This window comes from Tympanuchus pallidicinctus, unplaced genomic scaffold (assembly GCF_026119805.1).
Source record: "Tympanuchus pallidicinctus isolate F22 unplaced genomic scaffold, pur_lepc_1.0 scaffold13, whole genome shotgun sequence".
Taxonomy (NCBI): domain Eukaryota; kingdom Metazoa; phylum Chordata; class Aves; order Galliformes; family Phasianidae; genus Tympanuchus; species Tympanuchus pallidicinctus.
In genome coordinates, this window is record NW_026294648.1 from 15,279,806 (window position 1) to 15,302,495 (window position 22,690).

At 48.6% G+C, this 22,690-nt stretch overlaps 1 protein-coding gene across 1 annotated transcript in view; it reads left to right on the forward strand.

The window, feature by feature from the left end:
- Positions 1-1,594: 1,594 nt before the first annotated feature.
- GPC4 (glypican 4) overlaps positions 1,595-22,690 on the forward strand; it is a 62,741-nt gene continuing 41,645 nt past the window's right edge. The window contains exon 1 of the mRNA XM_052672903.1: positions 1,595-1,778. Within this exon, the coding sequence (XP_052528863.1) occupies positions 1,610-1,778 (169 nt within the window). The 5' untranslated portion in view covers positions 1,595-1,609. The remainder of the gene's footprint in view (positions 1,779-22,690) is intronic.

Genomic DNA, 22,690 nt, shown 5'->3' on the forward strand with positions numbered 1-22,690 from the left:
GGGAGGGTGAGGTAGCACTTTGAAAAACAGAACTCGGTCATACATTGCAGGGCCACATCCCAGAGGATTATTCTCTCTCGGGACACTTTATAACTTCATGAGAACTTCAGGCCTGCCTCGTCCCACCGGCCCCGTGCATGGCAGGGTGACTGTCCCCAAGCTTCTCCACCTGTGTCAGCCTCCCCATCGTGGTGCCCTCTCACTTTTCCTCACTTTTTGGGGTGATTTCCAGTTGCACCCTGGAGCTGCTGGCCTCACTGCTGAAAGGTTTGTAAAGGACGGTTTGTGTTCCTGTAAGCAGTGGGAACCCTGTGTGTTCCACCTCTAGTCACCATGTGCTGGGGGGTGTCTGAAGGCCACAGGTTGCCGTGTTGCCCCATGGCACATGTGGGGCTGCAGTTGGTTTGACTTGAGCGCTGGGGGTCCTGGTGGTGGCGTGGGAGAGCTGAGTCCTCCCCCATCCCTTATCCTCTGCCAGAGAACCATTGAATCATTAAGGCTGAAAAACAGCTCTAAGATCCTCCAGTCCAACAGTCACCACCGTGTCCCTCAACACAGCACGCGGCTAATGAGACACAGCTTAACGAGCTGCTTTTAGTAGTGGACCATCCTCACCTGGCCTTTAGCAAACCCTTAAGCAACACTGCAGCCTGCTGAAATTAGGATGGTGCCTTTCACTCTTGTGGAACCACTTCTGTGATTCCCAGTGAACAGCAGCAGACAGCGGGGCTGGGCTGAAGCACGAGGTGTGCACACATGGGCTGCCCCCAGCATTCACCCAGCTGCCCTGCTCGTGTGTTTGCAGGGTTGTGAGCACATGGCTGAGCATCCAGCACATGTAGGTGCTGCTGCTGAGGCCTTCCTCCAGCAAACTCTTGGAAACAGGAAAACGGTGTGGGGGGGAGGGGGGGGGGGGAAATAAAAAATAACGAAAAGAAAACCAACCAACGAATGTCAGTTTTGACGAGTGCTTCATGCTCACCGTTCAAACCTGTCACAGCGATGTCAAAACTCATCGGCTTAGTGAATGTATTAAACCTGGAGCAGAGCCGCAGCATTTCCAGCTCCAGTTCAAAACGAACGGTCGCCTCCAGCCCGCACCGAGGGATTTCCTCCCCTCGGAGCCAGGTAGGGTCCCCGCAGCCCCGCTGGAAGGAGGCGGGTCCGACCCGGGTCCGGGCGGCGGGGAAGATCTCCCGCTCAGGGCGAGCGGGCAGCCGCGGGTTGGGCTGCGAGCTCCGCTCCGCCTCTCCGGGCGGGTGGATCCCGGCTCCTGAGTTTCCCGGGGGCTGCAGAGGCTTGTCCCAGCCCTGCGCGATCCTGCTTGGCTGCCGCCCTCCCCGCCTCCCTCTCCCTCCTCCTCCCTCTCCCTCCTCCTCCTCCACCTCCTCCACCACCACCACCACCCCATGTGCTTCCTGCCGGGCCAAGTTTGCAGAGCGCCGCCGCACGCACGGCCCAGCGGAGCGGAGCCGCGGCGGAGAGGAGCGGGGTGCACGGCAGCGGGCGCGGCTCCTGCGCGGCGCGGGCTCGGCGGAGGGCCGGCTCCGGCTTCGGGCCGCGCTCCCCCGGCCGCGGCCCCGGCGGCCCCCCCCCGCCCTCCCGCACCATGCCGCGGCGGCGCGGCTCCCTGCCGCCCCTCGTCTGCACTTTAGCCGCCCTCAGCCTGCCGCTGCTTCTGGCCGCCGAGCCCCGCGCTAAAAGTTGCTCCGAAGTGCGGAGGCTCTACGCCGCCAAAGGCTTCAGCCAGAGCGAAGCGCCCAGCCACGAGATCAGCGGTGAGTCGGGGAGGATCGCGGCTCCTTTGTGCTCCGAGCCCCGCGCTCCGCCGGGCCGGGCTCCGCGGGGTGCGCTGCCTTCCCGCTGCCGGGCTGCGGCTCCGGATCCCGGTGCGGCTCCCCGAGCTCAGCCGGGCCGGGCCCGCGCCTGTTGCCGGCTCGCTCGCTCCCGCAGGCGGTGCTGTGGCCGCCGTTTCCCCCCCCGGAGCCGTCCCGGTACGGGCGGGCGAAGTCTCAGCGAAATGATTTCTTTTTCTTTCTTTCCTTTTTTTCCCTTTTTTTCCTCCTCCTTGGTTGTTTTTTTTCCCCCCCCCCCCATCCCGAGGTACTCGCGCATCCCGGGGACAGGAGTGCTCGCAGCCGGCAGCCGTAGGAAATGGTAGCTAATGTGCTCACACCCAAAACATTTTATTCTTTTTGTTTCATCCTTCGTCTCCCTCCCAGGGCTGCTGCTTTTATTTCCCCTTCTGAATGACCTACTGGACCGCATTCTCCGCGGAACAAAGGAAGTGCCTTTTTAGCTGGAATCCTCGGAGACCACCAAGGACTCCGGCTCATGCACTGCAATTTCGCACTACTTTTAACAATAACAAAAATGCATGACTGAATGGTTCAAAAATGTGGAGTGTTAGGGGCATTCATTTCAGTCTGGGACACTGTCACAACACAGACAGACCCCAAGTAAATACCTTTAGATGGCGGATAGAGAAGTTGGGGGTAATCTTTAGCACTGGCGCTCCCTCCAGTTCCGCATACGTTATCCTTGAAATGATTTCAATCGGATGCACTTTTATATTGGCAGGCTAATGGTTCTCTTTTCTCCCATGACTGCGTGAAATTGAGGGCCTGTTCACTTCTCCAAGAAATATTTTAATGAGAAACGTCTGACCGGTTGCAGTTAAAACACTTTCTCCGCCCTCCCTGCTTTGGGAAGGTCTCTAATAAATGGGTTTATCTTTGATTTGAGGAGCTGCACATAGGCACGTTTCCTTGCAACCCCGGTGTCTGGAAGGTTTGTCCCAGTCCTTATCTCATAGAATGGTATTTAAGGTGATCTCTGGGGGATGTCAGGTTGGATCCTGGTAGCAGTGCTCGTGAAGCTGACCTTTTGTAAGGAGGGCTCAGAGATGTGCGAGGAGCAAGGTAAGGTAAGGGGCTTTCTGCTGTGCCACGCTGAACACACCACCTGGGTTATGTCACTGTGCTGGGGATGTGGGAAAACTGCAGCTGCAACAGGTCCTCTGCAGTTCTGTGTTAAAAGGCTTGGTGGAAGGCTCTAAATGCAGCGCACTGTGTGCTCCTTGAAAGTGCAACGTGCCTTGAATGCTGCTGCCCTTGGAGTTAAACCTAGCGTGGGGTGCAACACCTGCTGCAGTTTCATATTCCCCTGCAGATGCGGTGGTTTTGGTGTGTGTGGTGTTAAAAGGCTCCTGACCCCCCCTTGGGCTGCTCCTCAGCCATTGTATGCAAACGAAGAGGTGCTCACAGCTCATCCTGCTGCTTTGGGATTTGTGAGCACTTCCAGGTGTCTCCTGTGACCCTCACGGGGGCTGAGGTGTGACATGGGTACAGAAGGTCTGCAGTGCACATCGTGCCTCCAAAAATGAGTCATCAGCCAGACCTTTGGTCTCCATGGGTGATTCAGCTGAAGGCGATGTGCTCTGAGATGATGTGTGTGAGGGAAGGAGCCCAGCTCTGTTGGGTTCTGTTTTACGTTTCGGTGCTGGTTTGCTTGGCTGTGTGCTGCTCTCCCATCCTCCTGCAGAATTGCTTCAGATCATGGTGCACAGCCAGACTTCCTCGTGTGTCTCCAGAAAGGTGCCCTACAGGCTGTAGCAAACTGCTTTTTGTAGGGTTTCTCTGCTCTCAGAGCGGGGCTTACCCAGCCTACAGATCTGGTGGCCTTGAGTTGTCAACATGCAGCAATGTGGGCAGAGACATCTCTGCAACGAGCTGTGTGACAGCAAGTGGGACACGTCCTCACTTGGTGGGTGCAGGAGTCCTTCTAGGACGTGGGGGCATCTCGTGTGAGTATTTCACCCTATTTATGTTCTTCCAGAGCAGCAGGTTAGTGCAACATTGTGCTGTAACGGGCTGATGTTTTATTTTTTTTTATTTTATCCACACCATTGCTGTTCTGGTTGGATCAAATGGGTATTCCTTGTGCATAATTACCTAGGAGTTTGAGTTAATATTTATTTAGATTAAGTTTAGAATATGTAAATGGCAGGTAATATCATGTATTTTAATTATATCTTGCCGATGTAAGTGGGCATTTCTGAAAGAAGCGCACAGCTGGTCAGCTCATTGCTCCATGAGAGGTGTACAACCTGTTCTTTGTAGCAAGGAAAGCAGAGAAATTGTTTCCTTTCATTTAAACCTGGTGTTGGAGGTGTAAAGAGATACCTCCAGGAGGAATGTGCGCTGGGATTTTCCTAAGATGAGGTCTGTAGGAGCTTCTGCCCTATGGCCCTGTGATACTTTGTGTCACGGTGATGTGCGGTCTTGCTTCTGTTGCACTTAGAGCTGCCTGGTGTGGAGGATTGACATTGAGAGCATCTCTGTTGGTGTGGTATAGGAAGTGAATTGGTGGTGGGGATGGTGGCATCCCTGAGATCCCAGTGTGTGGCTGTGATTTAAAACCAAAAACCCAGCGTTCCTTTGAGCTGAGGCTCCTTCTTGATCCAAGGCATTGGACTCGTGGAAATCTCTTCCCTTTTCCTGCGAGCTGTAGGAAGGAGGTGTTTCTTTTCCCCAATTAAAAGGGAAAAAAGCTCTCTCTGATTGGTGGAAGGTATCATCTGTTAACCTGGGGGAGCCCTGTGGAGGTGTACTGTGTTCCCATCTCTTCATTTCCTTGTGTGGAGGTTTTAGAGGAGTTCTTGAGGCAGATTTGGAAAACATTGGCTTTTAGGTGGCTGCAAGCAGGCAGAGCTCTGCAATCTTAGGAGCGATGCTTCTATTTCTCATTTAATCCAATCTCATGGAATAGGTGTGTCTCTTGGTGGTGCATGGGAGAGGTTCTTTTCCTTGTGGCTGAGGAATCATTTGGCCCCTCAGCTTTGGGCTTTTAGGATCTTGCCTGAATCTGCTGGAGGAGTGCCCTGCTGCCCGGTTGTCACCTGAGTGCTATCACCACTGCGTCACCCAGCTGTGCCCTCCTGAGCAATGGAAACGCTGGGCTGTGGGCACTGAGGGGCTCTGGGGTAGGGACTGGCCCCAGGGAGCACTGCATGCTCCTCACACTCTGCCTGCAGGTGTGCCTGGCTGCCTGATGGAGCCAGGACTGCTGTCTCCCACCCTGGGGTGCGTTACTAGAACGATTGTCCATGGGCCAGGAGGAAACCGTCGGAGAACATCCTTGTGGCGAGCTCGGAAAAGCAAATGAGCAAAACGCTGGATGTATTTTTAGCTGCTTTTAATGTCATCGAGCAACTGGGAGCAGCGGGGGGCAGCTGGCAGCGTGCGAGCACCGGCCCGGGAGCAGAGAGACTGCTGGAGATGGGGCAGAGAGAAGCCAGGGCTGCGCTGCGCTCCGGCAGCTTGCAGGGCTGCTCCGCTACAGCAGCACGTTGTGTCCTCGTGCACTGTGTGGTTACCGGCAACCGCGGTCCGGGCTGAGTGGGAGTATCGTTTTCCTTGGCAGATGCTTCATAGAAAGTTCTGTTTTTTCTGCCAGAATAAGCAGTCGTTACATTCCGTACGATTCATAGTCAAATGATTATCTATTGTTAAAATCGCCTTAATTATCAGATGTTTCCTTAGACGTGTAGCTGTTTTTTTAAAAGGCTGAATGGGAGTGTGTACACTGTGCAGCTCAGGCCTCCTGCACAATGTTTTTAGGACTGTTTTGTAATTTCAGGGAGATTTTCTGTGGCTTTCGTATGTCAACAGGCTTTTTATTCTCCCTGAGACTGCAGCAGAGTGAGGCGCCGGGCAGAGCTGCCGTGCTGTGGGATGCTGTGTCTCCCTGCACTGTGTGTGCATCCCTTCTGGGCTAGGAGCAGGGAATGCTTAGGCTGAAATGGGGCTGTGAGCTGTGGGTGTGAGGTGACCCTGGTGGGAGAAGGTCTCAGATGAGGCTTTTTTTTTTTTTTTCTTGGAGGTGTAGGTAGGCAATGATGGAGGCTGGAAGGGTCCCAGCAGGGTGCTGGTGTGTGTGGAGGTGGGGTGGGCTGGCAGCTGCTGTCTTGGGTGTGGGCAATGTGTTTGTCTCTGGGGTGCAGCCAGGGCTGTGTATTGATGGAGAAGGTTTGGGCAGCACCGTGATGGAGAATCATGGTAGAATGGTAGGATCGTTAAGGTTAGAAAGGACCACTAAGATGTCCAAGTCCAGCCCCAACCCACCTCACCGTGCTCATCCCCACATCCCTCAGTGCCACATCCCAACAGTTCTGGAACACCACTATGGTTGGTGACCCCCACCACTCCCTGGAAAGCGCTGCTGTGTCTGCTGCAAAATCTTTCGCCTCCTTCCAAAAAAGAGCGATCCTCGGGACTCAATTCCCTGCTTTTGTTCTGCTTGCCTTTTTTTTCCTTTTTTTTTTTTTTTTCTTTTTCCCCTTTCCAAGGAAGTCCTTGTTAACCAAAAAGCTCTGTGCCCCCCCTCCAGCTCCCGGGGGCGGGGGGCTGCCAGCGCTGGTCTCCGGGGCAATAACCTCCTCGCATTCCTCGCATTCCTTCTGCTTTCTCTTTCTTCTGAGATTATGAAGATAACTTCCTTCTCCCATTGCTAAGCAATGTGAGGGCTCAGGAAAACTCTTGAATTCTCGCCCCTGCTCCCTGAATTACCTTGTGAGCTCCCCTGTAGCAACCTCTTCCAGTCTGTTTGCTGGGTTTTGTGCATCTCTGGTAGGAAGCTGCTGCCTCCTTTATTGTTATTTTAAATTGCCAAGCATTTTAATTAAAGAAGAATGACTTTGTTAGGGGCTGTCTCACCTGCTTCCTAGTCTAAAGACTTTCCTTAGTGTTTCATGGACTACTTTCCCTTTCCAGCAGAGGTTTTGGGATTGTCCATCCTTCTCTCATCTGCCCGGACCAAAGGATTTTGAGGGAGCGTTTCTCTTAATGTTTCCAATTGAGGAGTTGAGAATTGTCTGGATTTTAAGCAAATTCAGATGGCAGCAAACAATGATGAAATGTTTAAAATATGTTTCAACATTTCTGTGGGAATAGGAACTGATCTTTTACGGGCCAGCTTTCAGGAGGTGAAAATATGTGGCCCATGCACATTGTCGGCATTGTTGCTGCTTTTCTTCCTTCTTTTTTTTTTTCTTTTTTTTCAAATACTCATAGGAAATTGGCTTTGGTAATTGAGTTTCTACAGAACCACAACATCCAATGGCTGTTCCTTTCCTGGGGTCACAGTTAGGTTAGTTTAAGTGCAGCGCAGGAGGTTTAACCTCTTGTGGTTTGTTGTGCTATTCTAGAAATTGCTGGTGATTTGGGGTGTGTGAGAGAAACAGCTTCATAGGAAAACCCCAAATGTCAGGGTGTCTGGATTTCAGAGAGATCCAGGTGCCTCATGGTGCCTTCGGAAGAGGCAGCCCAAGTCTTCATGGCCCATTGATTCTTCTTCAGAAAGAAGCTGGAATAACTGTCTGTGTATTGTTTACCTACATTGACTTATAACATCCTCCTGCTTCAAAACACCTCAGTTTTGGGTCCTGCAGATGCCAAGCTTGCTGCTTGGTGCTGGGTCGCATCGCTCCGTGTGGCTGGCATCCCCAAAAACTCTTCTGGATTTGGGGATTTTTCTGGCAGAAAAGAGCCAGCTTTAAGAAATAATGCGCTGGGGCTGGAGCTTGGTAGCACTGACTGTTAGGTATAAAAATCCCCGTGCTGCAGGGTGTGATGACAGGCAGTGATAAATCACTCTTGGCTGGTGCTGCAGGTTTTAATAATGGTGTTTTAAGAAGATTACAAGGGTTTTAATACAAACTTTTTGCTTCTCCGTGCTGTTCATTTTGTTTCCCTTTCTGAAGAGCAGAGCTTGTTTGGATTCAATATAAGGACGGAGCCAGGATTTTACTGGTTGGAAACACTGCTTTTTGCTATTTCTACAAACACGAGGATCTTGTTGGAGTGCCTTTTAGCCATCTGGCTTCAGGGAGCTGCTTCACAAGGTGCCTTTTTGTTTGTTTGTCAGCTCAAAAGGTAACTTTGCCTCATGGAAAATGAAAGAGCAAACAGCTTCGCCCAGCTCCAGTGGGTGCTGTTACAAAGAAATTTCCCTGAGATAGGGTAAGGCTTTGTGTGATAACAGTGAGAGGGGAAACAACCTCATGCACATATCCTGGGTTTCCTTGGTCCATTCCCATGAGAGGACAGGGCAACACTGTGATCAAAGGCACCAGAACAATTAGAAACCTGCTGCATGCGAGTTCCCTCGCCAGGTGTGTGTGGGTATCTGGCTTTGCCTTTGCTCTGAGTTGTGTAAGGTTTATTATTATACTTTTTTTGTTCTCACTGAGGTTGCAGGAGGATAATGGACTGTTTCTGTAGCTTGGGTCTGCCCTTTGCTGGGGCATGGGGGCAGCAGTGTGTGTCTGCAGACTGCTGGTGCTGGGTGTTGGTGGTGCCAGGCAAGGTGTGCTCCTGCAGCGCCTGCTGTGCATGGTGCTGAGGTGGCAGCAGGCCTGGGGACAGAACGAGGTGATGCTGCTCCCATGGCAGGGCACAAACCCCGTGTGCAGATAAGGGTAGAGCAGTGCTGCTGCTCATGTTTGGGCTGAAGGAAAGCAAACAAACTGAGTTTGGCTCCATGCAGGCACTTAGCTGTGGATGCCATGGGACCATGTGCTTTTCTTCTTACTGGGGGGAAAAAATGGCTTCGATAGCATCTGCTTGTGATTCAGCGCTGTTTACATAATAATTGTGGTTGGCTTTCATTAGCTCTCATAATGAGAGAGCTTTCCTTTAGCACAGTGACTTGTCAGTTTGGTTTCATAGCATCCCACTGTAGCCCAGAGGTGGTGTGGGGACCATAAATCTGGGCTGTGTCCACTCTGCAGGCACAGTGACACGGTCACAGTGCCTTATTGAAGCTTCTGAAAGAGCCAGGTAATGGTTTGGGTCATCTGGGCTTCTTCACACAGTGGGGTTTCAATCCATTTTGGGTGATTTCTCAGTGCAGTGTTTATGTTTGTACTAAGAACTGTTGGTTTTAGCTAGCGGTGAGGATGGAAATCCATCAACCTGCTTCCACCAGCAGAAAAACCCAGGGTCTGTTGAGCATTGGAAGCACCAATCTGCACCACTGAGGTTGTTTGGCATCCTGCCCATGCCAAGGGGGGGTACGGACAGAACGATCTTCAAGGTTCCTTCCAACCCAAGCTGTGCTGTGATTCTGTGACATTCCTGGATTAGCTGGACACCTCACCTTGGTGCAGCCACGTTTGCTTTTCATGTGTGAGTAAAGGAAGGGTGGTGTTGGTGCACAGTCAGTGGCAGCTGCTGCTACCTGAGCAGCGGTGCTGGAAACTGCTGGGGGACACAGCCCAGCGCTGAGCTCTGTAAATAAATAATGCTGCTTGGCAGAGCACACAATAGCCCAAGTGCTGCCTTTTGACAAGGTTTGGGTCTGGGTGGTTTTTAACAGGGGCTGCGTTGTGAGAGAGGTGGCACCGTTCTCAGCCATGTGGCTTTGGGTGATTAGCGTGGGTTAATTGGATGGAGAGCGGTGGCTTGGCGGGCAGGGCAGGGGAGATGTGGCTGGTTGGAACAGCAGACGGATGGAGCTCGGGGCTGTTCTGCCCCATTGAACCCACCCTGCTGAAGAGATGCAGAGAGCAGAACTTTGCATAACTCTCTGCTCTGTTAAAGGCTCCTTTATAAGGGATTGCCAGAACAGCAGCCTTTTCAGCAGCAGAAACCTCCCTTACCGGGAAGGCTCCGTGCAGGAACTGGCACGCCTGGCTCCAGGGCTGGCATTTTCCAGCAATCCTAAAGCTGCAGAGAGCTCAGCGAGCTCACCAGGAATAGTTGTGGTGAGGAAGGGTTAATTTCTAGGTATCAAAATATGCACAAAAGGTTAAATGGGACTTCCTCCTTGTCAGTGAATTACGGCTTTAAAATATTTGCATTCTTTCCTGAAAGATTTAGGAATAATTATATAGCACTCAGGGGCAAGGCATTGCCAGATAAACTTAACAACTCTATAATTTGTACTCGAGGCAGGGTTTCCTGTAAATGATAGCTTTGTTTAATTTTACAATACTGCTTCCAAATGTTTGCAGGTTATGAATTGCCAGCCAAACTGGACCTGTGAATCTAGAAGGGTATTTGTTTGTTACTGAGGACGATCAAAGCTGCTGAATTAGGTGAAAACTTGGCATCTTCTTTAAAACGTTGAGGTATCCTCTCCCATGTGGGGTTGCTGGGGTGAAACCCTGCAGCTGAGGGCATGGGGTGTGCAGCATTCCTGCTGCCTGCACCAAGGCCCTGAGCTGCTCGGGGTCCATTTCTTCCTCTGGGGTTGGGAAAGGAACGCCGCAGTTTCAGGACGCATACTTTATTTCCATTACTCAAAGCTGGAGTCATGCGTGGTTACAGCCAGAGACACTTCAGCAGCTCTGGGGATAACAAGATAGCTGACAGATTGGAATGCGGATTTATCAGGGGTAAAAACTGGCAAAATTCCTTATTTCTGATTCCTAAATAGAGCCTCCATGCTCTTGCTGCATGAGGCCACCACGAACTTTAACCCTTCATGTTGCTCCACCAGTATGCACTGAGCTGCATCCATCCCTGTTTTCTGTGACTGCATTGCTCGGTCTCAGCTCGTGGGTGTTTTGTTTGGTTTGTTTTTGAAACAGTGAATCTCTTCCAGAAATGTTTTCAATAGGTTTTTATTTTCAAGTGCAGGCCTTTTGCACCACACGAGTGGCTGAATGACCGCAGAATGTAAATTCTACTGTATATTGCCTTTGGACTGGCAGTTTGAAGTGCTGCAGGGCAGTTAACACAGCCATGAAATCTGCTTCCTTCGGGTTTGATTAATCTCCATTTCTTTTGGAGCAAATCACGTTACTGGCTTTGGTTGCATTTTGCTGTGGAGTCACTTTTCCCATGCCTTTGCTAAGGTCTGTATGTTGCTGTGAGAAGCAGGTCGTCTTCAACACTCTGGCTTCTTAGTGGTACATCTGTTTTAATATTCTGAGACACCAAGCAACGTCTTCTAGGGAAACAAATTAAGAACATCCAAGAGTTGAATAGAGTGGAATCCCTCGGTTATGGGAACTCGGCGCAGAAAAGAAGTCAAGCTGTTGAGCAGGAAAATTCCAGGTTAAAATTGAACCTGGGAGCATTCCTGAGGCACTGAGAGCAGCTGCCGGTGCAGCACTGTGTCTGCAGGGCGGCTGTATTTGGAGCTGGTGGTTGCTGCTGTGGTTGTGTGTTTGTCTGCCCTAGAGGAGAACGAAGAAAATTTCACTTTTATTTCAAAAGGAAAGGATTGCTCAAGGATTGCAAAACACTTTGTTTTGGAAAAATGGCATTGTTTGGAAATAGCACGGGAACAGGAGAGGGGCTGCCTTTGGGTGCTTTTTGGCCCGCTTATCGCAGTTCATTCATGGCACAGGTCTGTCCCCACGAGGACACCCTAATGCATGGGATCCCATGTCTCAACCCTGCCAGTGTCGCTTTGTGCCAGCATTGGGCTGCTAAATGCTTCCCTGCTGTGGGATTTCTTGTCCTTCCTCCATTCTTTTCTTAGCTGCAAACATTTATAGAGTGCTGTTGCCTCAGGTGGTGCCTGGGTAACAAAGCAGCCCTGGGGTGAAAGGAGGGAGATTCTCTCCCTTATTAAAAAGGACTGGGAAAACATCCAGCTCTCATTGGCACTGTTGACTGTCTCAGGATGGGTTAAGGGTGGTGCTGGCATTTATGTCCCTTTCCTTCACCAGCCCCTGATATGCAGGTAGGGGCATTTTCATAGGGTCACGAGGACTGGATAAGACCACTAAGATCCCCAAGTCCTACAACTGTGTTCCTCAGTGTCACATCTCCATCGTTCTGGAACACCTCCATGGATGGTGACCCCGCCATCTCACTGGGCCGCCTGTGTCAATGCATTTGCACTCTTTCAGAGGATAAATTTTTCCTAGTATCCAACCTATTTTGCTGTTGTTGAATCTCTTTGGGCTGCCCTGTGCTATTTGCCTTTCTGTGAGTGGACTTTGTGCTGCCTGGGACAGGGATGGCAGAGGTCTGTTTGCAGTTCCCCCGCTGAGCCAGGCTGATCAGGGACATGCTTCAAAAACAAAATTGAACTTTTTTGATACCTGCCAGTAATAGCCCGAATGGAGATAAGATGCTGGCAGCTGGGCTGGTTATTTTCCTACCTCACTGGCCAGGAGTCCACTATGCTGCTGGTGCCACAGTTGTAGTAGTTTGGTAGTTACAGACAGGAGACCTTCCTGGGCAAGGTGTAACATTGATAGGATGAGAGGTAATGTACTCAAGTTGGTCTATGGAAGGTTCAGGTTGGATATTAGGAAAAATTACTTCTCTGAAAAAGCAGTGAGGCATTGGCACAGGCTGCCCAGAGATGTGGTGGTGTCCTCCTCCCTGGAGGTGTTCCAGAATCATGGAGATGTGGCACTGAGGGACGTGGCTATGGGCATGGTGGGGTGGGCTGGGGTTGAACTAGATGATCTTGGGGTCTTTTCTAACTTCAATAATTCTATAATGGGGAAACCAAAAGGATGGGATTGTCTTAAGAAGTTGAAATGGTCTCCTGTGCACTCCAGCCCTCCTTGTGGGCAGTTGTCTTCTGCATCCTCCATCTGGGACCTCCAAGTCCCTCCTGGGAGAATTTTGCTTGAACAAAGCTGGTGGCAAAGAAGCTGGCTTACAAATTGTTGAAAGGATTTGAGAGCTATCTATGCTAATTGAGGAGGAGTGCTGGTGTGAACCCGCAGGCAGATAACACAGTGTTCACAGCTGCACGGGATGGCAGATAGGGCTCCATGGGGGAGGGAAGAGGGAATTTTTAATTCTAATATATCCTTATCTTAATCCTCTCTCCCACCCCCCTTCTCGCCTCTTGGATGGGTTAAAGCTCTCAAGGTTACCTTTTCCACAAATACAGATGGCTGCCTGATTCCAGGCTGGGGGAATACATGAGGAGTCTGTTCCACCAGCGAGATGGTTTTTGGACATAAGTCACATTATGTGGGCTGAGCACAGTGCACTGCTTGTGTGAGCTGGGCGCCTTGGACAACAGATACCTGGGCAGTTAGAAAAGTAATGCTTGGTGTGAGTAGCAGCCAAGGGCTTAAAAACACATTTTTCAGGTGGGGAAAAAAAAAAAAGCTTATTTACAAACTCTGCTGTGGTCTTTGCTCCGACGTGATTCATTTAAGGAGAGATGAAGCTGAGATGAGAGAGATGTGGGCAGTGCTTCGGATTGCCACCAGTGCTGGGGGCTGTGCTCTGGTCCCAGCACTTTTCCTCCAAAACCATCACTAGGGACTGCCTGTGGTGGCACGGGGCTGCAGGGATGGCTTTATCCCATGGTGGCCCAGTTTCAGGATGTTTCAAAGGTCACCTTGTGTTTTTGGTGTGGGACTTCTTCCATCTCCAGTTGCGCTGCTTATTTGCCTTTCTCCCTGTAACGTTTCGGGCTCAGCCATGTGTGGTTTGAAGGTTTGTCATATTTACACTAGCAGTTCAGCTGAAAAGCAGCTTTTCTTCCTGGGAAAAGCCAGGATCCACTAATGTGCAATCTTTGTGTATAAAGTTGCCTTTCTCTGCTTATAAACAGTGGCCCTAGGATGGATGTGCAGTGGACCTGTTTAGATTTAAATCTGACCCACCTCCTTGTTTTTTTGTGCTGATTTTCCCTTTGAGGAAGATGTTCTTTCCTGCCTTTTGCCACTGCAAAAGGTGTGAGTTTTTAACCCATAAAGCTGAAGAGGTGAGTCCAATTGCAGCATCCTGCTGTAAATGGCAGTGTATGATCTTCCTTGCAGTGATTTCCCCATAATGCACCAGTTACTCAGAAACCTCCCTTGCATCCTTCCTGCTGGTGGCCCGGCCAGCTGGGTTGGATGAGAGCTGTGTTGTGGCACACCTCAAGGTGTAGTGGAGATGGTGAATGCTATGGTTGGTCTGTTTCTGTAGAGGAAATGTGGTGTTTATGGCCATCTCTGGCCTGCTGATGTTGTTGGTGAGTGGAGCAAGGCTGTAAGTCCTTGTGTCGGTGAGTTAATTTGGGGTGAGTTTTGTTTCATTTGAGCTGTTGGCAATATGGAGAAATGGAATATGCTTGGACAAACACCCTCCCCTTTTAAGCTGGCTTGGATGCTCCTTGTAATGCTCTATATGTGCCTCCTGTCAAAACAACACAGCTTTCTCAAGCTGGATCATGGGTTATGAGTATCTGAGAGATGCAGAGAGCCCATTGCATGTCATGGTAGCTACTGCTAAGCGTGACACCAGGAGAGGGTGAACTGCTCTGTATCCTTTGCAAGTGTAGCATCCCATCTGAAACACTGCATCCAAAACCTGGACAAGCTGTAGGTCTGGTGTGCCACAGAGAGAGATGTTAGCTGGTGTTTGGGCTGAGAAGCTTGTCCTGTGCTGAGCTGAACTGGGGAAATAGCTGGGGAACAGAAGGCATGGAGCAGACTGAGTGCCTTACCTTCCCCTAGCTCGTGGAAAATGTCTCATGGAAAACATTCAGCTTGTAACTGAAGTTTCATTTCTGTCTGCCAGGACCTGCTCTTGGACTGAATGTTGTTTTCTAAGCAAATGGGGCTTTTTGGTCCTTGAAGCTGGAAAGACTGAGTGCTGTACCGCCTTGCAGCCGTGGGGAACAGATAGCCATGAGCTGGTGAAGGCAGTTGTGTCTCAGGCTGAGCCTCATGATGAATAGCAGCTCTCCTGAGCTCTCTAAACTTGTGGACCCCTCCCAAAAAAATCTTATTTCTAGAGGAGCCACAACCCTTTCATTACAGGCACTGTTGTCTATATGTGTGCTTCCTCAGAGCTCTTTGGTTGCCCCTGTGCTGCAGGCTACAAACTGAATGTTAAATGCTTCATAAGAGCCAGGCCATCTTGGAAGAAAGTATGGATGCAAAATACATCTGAGAAGAGTCAGCCTTTTGTGTATCTCTTTCCAGTGTCTCTTAACTTGCTATAAATTCTGAAGTTATCTGCACTGTTACTGTGCTTGGCAAACTCTGTAGGCAGGGGAAACGCTTATTCATGTGGATTTTAGATAGATGAATGTGGTTGTGAAGTAGCATTGACACATGGAAATGTTCGAGGATGCTTAGAGAAGAATCAGCTGTTTTGCGATAGCTCTGTGTCAGTTCCTTACTTTGAACGCCTTTGCACAACCCAGCTGTAACAAAGAGAAGATGGAGAAAGGATATTTCTGTGGCTTAAAAGTTATTAAAGCCAAAAAAAAAATAAGCAAAAACAACAAAAAAAACCACCCACAAACCCAAAAACACACACACACACACACTCAGTAAAAGTTTTGCACACATCAGAAACAAAGGCACCAACATTTGCTTGTCAGAGCTAATAAAGTGTGCTTAGATCTTAATTTTTCTGCTTGATTGCACAAAGTAATTGAAATTTCCTTTTTGCTGCAAGGTCTTCCCCCCCCCCCCCCCCCCCCCCCCTTTAAATAAGAATTCTTAAAAGAACGTCTTTTGGTCAGTGAGTTTATGGAATTTTGCTGGGAAGGCAGATGCAGTTTGAGCTCACTGAGCAAGTGGTCAAAGCACACGGACAAATTGCTCATGTCTGTAAGTCGTCCCTCCAAGTTGAAAAACACCTAGACCAAATAAACCTTGAACTAGAGGTTTTATAGGAGCTTTTGAGCACGTAAGGGAAGCTTTTGTAATCACAGCGATCTGATAAAAGCTTAAAAAACAGGAGTCCTGTAAAGAAAAGAGTAGTTGGAGCTGAGGTGATAAAACCCACATCTGGTAAAGCGTGTTTGCTGCCTCTTGGTGACCTGCACAAGAGATGGATAATTCACCTTGAGGGGTGAGGGTACCAAAGAGATGCTGTGCTGTGGGCACGTGGCCATCCAGCGCCCAAGAAAGCTCATTTAAGATGAAAGCAGTGGCATTTGGAGGAGGAGGAACAAAGCCTTTGTCACAGTGAGGGAAGGCTGTGGCCATGCTTTAGGAGCTGGCAGACTCCTCATCATCCAGTTTGAGTACGCAGATCGCATGAACGTTGTGCATCACCTCCCAGCAAGCGTGGCATGTTGGGTTTTGGAGGTTAGAATAGGGAAGGTCCGCCAAACTGAAAGCAAACAAACAGCAAAGACAAAAAAAGAAACACAAAACAGCGAACCCAAACCCACAAATAGAAAACAGACCTTCCAGATTGATTGGCTCAGATTTATTTGAAGTACCACAAGTTAGCATCGTTGCTCCTCTGGGGTGTGTCTCCACTTGGGCAATATGTTAACCATGTGGTATCCAGGAAAATCTTCTCACAAGGAACTGTATGGGTTTGGTTTTTTTTTTTTCCTTTCTTTTTTTTGCTTTTTTTGTTTTATTTTTAATTTTTCTTGTTCTTGCCTTAAGCTTTGAATGGGAAGGATTAGGGCAGCCTGTGAGGGCTAATTTGCAGTCTTGACATGCGGGTGCTGTTCGTGAAGGAATTGTGCTCTGTGAGACTTCAGTTTCAGAGAGGCTTTTCCTTGGGCATGTTGAAGAGTGCTGAGTGTTTGCTGTAACTTCTCAGGCACGTTACTGTTAACTTTTTTCCATGTCCCCCCTGGAAGCAGATTTAAGAATAATGATGCACTTACTGGCTTCAGGAGGAGAGCTGCTGATAAGGTCTAATTTTACTTTTGGTTCTCAGGGTGTTTGGGCTGGAATGTGCTTCCTACCTGCAGCAATAGCTCAGTAAAGCAGCTGTAATACTGATTTCACAGTACTGGCTGAAACACCAGAAAGCCCCCAGTTGGAGTAATTACAGCTTCAGCCTATTAACAGCTGGCCACTAATGGGTCGGGTCTAAAAGCCTAGACTGTGCTTGAAATTTTTAAGCTGAATCCCCTGCATGACATTTTATAGCAAGAATGCCTCCCAAGGAAAAGCAATACCTTCTCAGTGTTTTTGCCTCTCGTTTTTGGGATGGAGCATTGGGTCGTGCTGACACCATCTCGTGCATTTGTGCTATCAAAGCTGTGGAAGTTCCCTGCTGCTCGGGCAGCCCAGTTCTGATGTTCTCTCCCATCCCAGCGTGTTGTTTATCTTTGACCAGCGGCTTGGATAAACTTCCAAAATAAATTAATGTAGCAGTCCCGCTCTCCTCTGGCAGAGTGACTCAAATGTTATGCATATGAAAGCAGCTAGACTTCAAACGCTTCCCTTGGACCAAGTTTTCATAGTTGTCTCCTATAGTGACAAAGGAGATCGTTTCCTTGAAGCAAATCTTTATATATATTTTTAATCCTCCCTGCTTTCGGTTTTCATTTACCTCTGCCCTGTGCTCTCAGCTCACACCTGCCTTTCTGATTCAGAAGCAATCAGTGACTGATCACTCGGTCTGCTGGCATTGCAGCCCTTGGGCTCGGGTCGGACCCAGGGGTCAGGCTGCGGGCGGAGGAGGCTGAGCCTCCTGCTCTCAGACAGCGCTTGCTTGCACGAAGGAATGCGGTAACAGGATTTAAAGGAAACATACAAACTAACGAGGATTAAGGCTAATTGTCTGCCCCATTCTGCGAGGGGGTGGAAGGATGTGGCCAAATGGGGAGTGATGCAAGGGGAAAATTCAGTGGTTACGGAGGATGTGCATAGGTTTGGTTGGTTTGCGCTCTGTGTGAAGGAATGGAAAGTAGAGGATTGGAAAAAAATAAAATAAAGGGGTAGTTCTTCCTTCTTAAAGGCTTTGAGTGTGTTGGAGCAGGCATTTCTGCAGTTGCTGGTAAATGTACTCCAAATGGGTGGTTCTCACCATGTCTGGGTTCTGTTTCAGCTGGCGTTGCTCTGTGCAGGGAGGTGACATCCCTGCCTGCCAGGCCTCAGCTGGTGTCGATAGGATGGGCTGATGGACCCTGTATGCCTGTGAGTTCATTCTGAGAAATGTCATCATGGTGTCAGAGATGTTTTGGAGACCTTACTTCCCCTAGCAGCTCAGGATGGGGGCTCTGGCCTTGTAGAGGCCACTGATTTCTCTTGGTTTGAATAAGGGGGGATTTGCGAGTGTAGGTGGGCAGCGTTCCCTAACTGCATTTATTCTTCCTTGGTCCTTGAACTTCAACCATTTTGGACAGAAGTGCTCTAAGCTCATGATTTGGACTTCTTTGAAGCCTTCTGATGGATGAGGCAGATGTGTGGTAGCAGGGGAGAGTGCCCCATTTCCTAGCGTGGGGCAGTTGTTAGGTTATAGCTGGGCTTGACTATACTTCAAGCCTTGAAGCATTTTGTCTTTTTGTTTATACTTTCCCCAAGCAAACGAATGATGCTTCTGCAGACAGAGGAGATGGAGTGTTTCTCCTGGATGCAGAGCTTTTTATCACTTTTTTTTTTCCCTGGGAAGGATGTTGCTGGGTGCTGAGGTGGAGGTGGTCAGTGGCACATGGGTCACTCCATGTCTCTAGCAACTTTTGGTTGGCCCTGGCTCTGTGCAGAGCCTTTGCTCGCCTTTGCTCGTTACCCCAAAACAGCCCTGTGAAGGGCAGGATGAAGGAGTACATCCTCATGGATGGAGAGCATCATCCTGCCACTCTGTGGGGATTTTGGATTTGTATATGGTCCTTCAGTGCTATGCTGTGCAATTGATATGAGGGTGTTTTTTTGTCTTCTTCCAAAAAAAGTCCATCCCAGAATGGCAGCAAGTTCTGCAGTGTCTATTGTAGGTCTTGAAATTCTGAATGATCTTTATGGAAGTTAATTAACCTTTTTCCAATTTATAGATTATGCAATTGTTTGTATAAAGTCCAGTTTTAAGTCAAAAACAGGAAATGGTGGCTGAATTTCATGAACTCTGTTTTTTTGCTTAAGGGATTAAAAACATCTTTATAATTTGGAGCTTTCTTAGGTCTTTGCTTGTGTTAAAGCTGCTGGCTCCCATACTGTTATCACTTCCATTGCTCTTGGTGCAATTCAACACATGGACACGGTGGCTGCATTTTGGGCAACCATGCATTCTTGTTCTGCTTTCGCAAACAGCAACCTTTTGCTTCTTTTGAGCTTCTCTGTGGCACCCAAGGGTGTAGGGGGCTGACCACAGGGGCACAACACTGCTGGAGCTGAGCTGAGCCAGCAGATGACCGTGCTGCTGGCACAGCCCAGGTTGGGTACATCTCACAAGAAGCCACTGTGTGATTCTGAAGCGTGGTTTTGTGCATCGAAGCTGGAATCAAATATGTTTATAAAGAGAAGAAAAAAAAGCAACCCTTTCTGTCGGTGCCGCGTGTGTGGTGCTGTGCTGTGAGTGGTGAGCATCCCGGGAGGTGCGTGCCGGTGGGTCTGGATGATGAGGGAGGAAAGGAGCTGGAAGTGTCACGGGAAAACGTTGTTAGGAATGAAAAATATTCCAGTTCACATAACGGTGTCTGTGGCAGAATCCGTTTGGGTTAAAAAGCTGCCCTTTTGGCAAATATCCCAAAGCTTTATGGAAAAAAACAAATGAGCAGTTTTTTGGCTTTTGTTTGCTTTCTTGCTGGGGAATTTAAGGAAAAAATGAAAAGTCTTACAAAGAAAGTAACTGTCTCCCAGCCAGATCTCTTCTATTTACTGTTCCTTGCGCCTGAGGCTTCAGTAATTCTGTGTATTTGCTGTTCCAAATGGATTTTCTTTCCCCTTTAATTGCATGAAATTATACTCACTGGGGTGATTGTTTTCTGTTTGTTTGCTTTGTTTTTTGGGGGGATGATGGTGGTGGAGTGCATGTTATCCCTGTAAAATCCGCTAGACAAGTTCTGTTCTATTCTAAAGTCTGATTGCTGACTGTATGCGGGCTTTTAATGGGTTTTATCGTGACTGCTTTATTTTTGGCTTTCAGTGTAGCCAGCATTACTGTTACAAGTATGCTGGTGGAGGGACAGGGACAGCCCTGGGGATGGATCTTCTGTGCACTGTGTGCATCATTCCCCTTGTCTGAGAAGTAAACAAGCAAACAAAAAAGCCAACCACAAGAGCAACAAAAAAAGAATAATTTTCATCACAAATTGCCCGCTGTTTCTCACTTAAGGCACATATGCAGAGGCACATTATGAAAACAATTTCATGCCTAAGGAATTCAGTGATAATAAGGAGAATTTGCATTTCCCAGATTCTCCCTCAACAGTGTGAAGTGGGGTTTTTTGGTTTTGTTTTTTAATTAAGAAACAATTCTTGGTTTTCATTGAAGGTTTCTGTTTTAGCTGGAGCCAGGGAGAATCCTCCAGTTGAGCAGTGCTATTTTGCTCTCCAGGCTTACTTAAATAGTATGCTTAATTACGTACTTTTTCTTCTTGCCTTATTTGTATATTCAGGTCTTTGTGTGGTTTCTCTCCCTTTTGATGTCTGCAGAAATGCATTATCTTCATCTGTCTGGTTTACGTTTGGTGTGCCACTAATTGACTCAATATCCTGTTTGTGGAAATGAAAGCGCTCTATCACAGCAGAGTTTGCCAGGGTGTAAAACCTTGCAGCATTCAGGCCACCCTGCCTGGGAGGGAGTCAGTGTGGAAATGAAACAGCAATGATGTTATTCCCCAGGTCAGCAGGTTTCTTGGAGACGACTGGAGGGCTCGCTGATGGCGCTGGTGCAGAGCTGGAGCCTTCTGGAGCCTCCATAGCTACACCTAGGGCCTCACTCTTGCCCAAAGCGAGGTTAATTCTTGATATTGTGGGGGCAGATGAGGTGGGAAATAGGCTTTCATCTTGTTTTGGTTTTAAGAACTGTATTAAGAGCCTGGGATTCCCTGAAATCACTCACGTTGGCTTCACTGTTGGCTTAGGCTTGGGTTCTTCCTGAACGACCCTGTGATTAGTTTAATACCAATTACTCAGGTGCAATTGGCAAGAGGTGCTGGCTTCAAGTTGTGCCAGGGGAGGTTCTGGTTGGATGTTAGGAAAAAATTCTCCTCAGAAGCACTGGCACAGGGCTGCACAGGGACTGGTGGGGTCCCCATCCCTGGAGGTACTCCAGAACTGTGGAGATGTGGCACTGAGGGATGTGGTTATGGGCATGGTGGGGGTGGGTTGAGCTTGGACTTGGTGATTTTGGAGGTCTTTTCCAATCTTACTGATACTATGCTTCAGGACTATGCTTCTTTGACCAGAAGACGAGTATGACCATCAACATTTGGTCTCAAATGGCTGGAAGGCAAGGGACCTCTTTCTGTCCTAGATTGCTCTTTCCTGAACAAAAATCAAGGCTCCTAATGTGCATTTGGCTTAATGTGCACACATATGCATAAATCTCTCTTGTTCTTTTCGGTCCCTGGCCCTCTTGGCAGTAAATTTGCAAACCTGAGGCTGTCAGCAAAGCAAAATGGAAAAATAAAAGCCAGACAGACTTTGGTTGTGTACGATATTTTAAGTAACTGTAGGTACATGCGGTGGAAATAATTAGAATTATTTGTTGTGTTGAAGGGAGGTATGTCGACGAGGTATTGTGTGTGCTGGCATTCCCCACGCCTGCGAGATGGATTAGCAGCTGAGTTAACAGATGCAGTAAAGCTTGACCGAAAATAGTTCACTGTTGTTAAGCATGGGTGAAAGGGCTTTGGTTTGGGTATCAAAGAGTGTGTTTTGACTGCTTGACAAGTTTGCAAGAAGAAAAAAAAAATCATTTCAATATTATAAGCTTTCTCTGTGAGTCTGGGGAATTTTTCTGTGCCATTAGAGTAATCAGCAAAAAAACTGAAACATGCATTGATTAATAACCTAAGTGGAAACGCATAGGAAACAAGTGGCTTTAATATTAATAAGGCAAATAAACCATTTATATAAAACGGTTGCTAATTGAGTGGGATGTAAAATACACTGCACATTGGCATGCACTGCCAAATTGCTCTACTTCCATAACCAGCTCTCATAGATGACTGTGCATGAGGATTGCTTCTGGTTTAAAAACTGCTGGGTGGCTGGAAGACAGGGCAGACATTGCAGCTACAATGTTTGGATGGATAGAGGGCTCCTGGCATTGCGAAAGGGCTCGATGTGGAAGATGTGGGGAGGTGGCTGCATGCAGCACTTTTGGTTGAAGTGTGCAAGCTGTGTTTGAAACTGTGACTTGGAATGGAAATAGCACCATGTGCTCAGGAGCATCAAGGAGATGTTGGTCTGTTGGTCCCAGCCTGGACAGACCTGCTCAGAAGTTTCTCATTCTGTAGCCCTTGGCGGATGCGTTGCCTCTGTTAGCAGAATCTCAATGCTGTTTTACATCTCTTCCTTCCTGGCACGCGACCATCTCTGCAGGAGTATTCTCCATAGGAAAATAAACACAAGTGCCAAAGCAGCACTGCCTTAAAGCAAGCAGTGAAGTCTGACCAACTGGTGGAAGAGGAAAGCACAGATAAGAGCCATCCACTCAAAATTCAAGTTTGCTGCTTATACCAGGCAACAAGTGTGCCTTCAAACATTGTTCATATGTGAGACAGCCTAGGAGAGGGCAGCAGGGTTGCTCTGGGCGTCAGGCATTGCCCAGAGCAGGACTTTTTCCTCCTTTTACTATTTGAAACTTAGTATAATTTCACCTAAAAATATTACTGTGACAAGATGCTATCCACGTTTGTGTAGCACTTTTTATGAGCAAATATCTAAAAGCATCACAAGCAGTGATGGGAGCAGCACACCCCTTCTTGTGTGGCTGTGCCGACAGCTCACAGGCGTTATGGGCTGTTCTGCAGGTGCTGAGCATCCCCTGCTCCTGTAGCCAGGAAAACTGGGAGGTTTCTGGTATTTTGGGTGCAATTAGAGGTGGTCAGGTTGGATGGA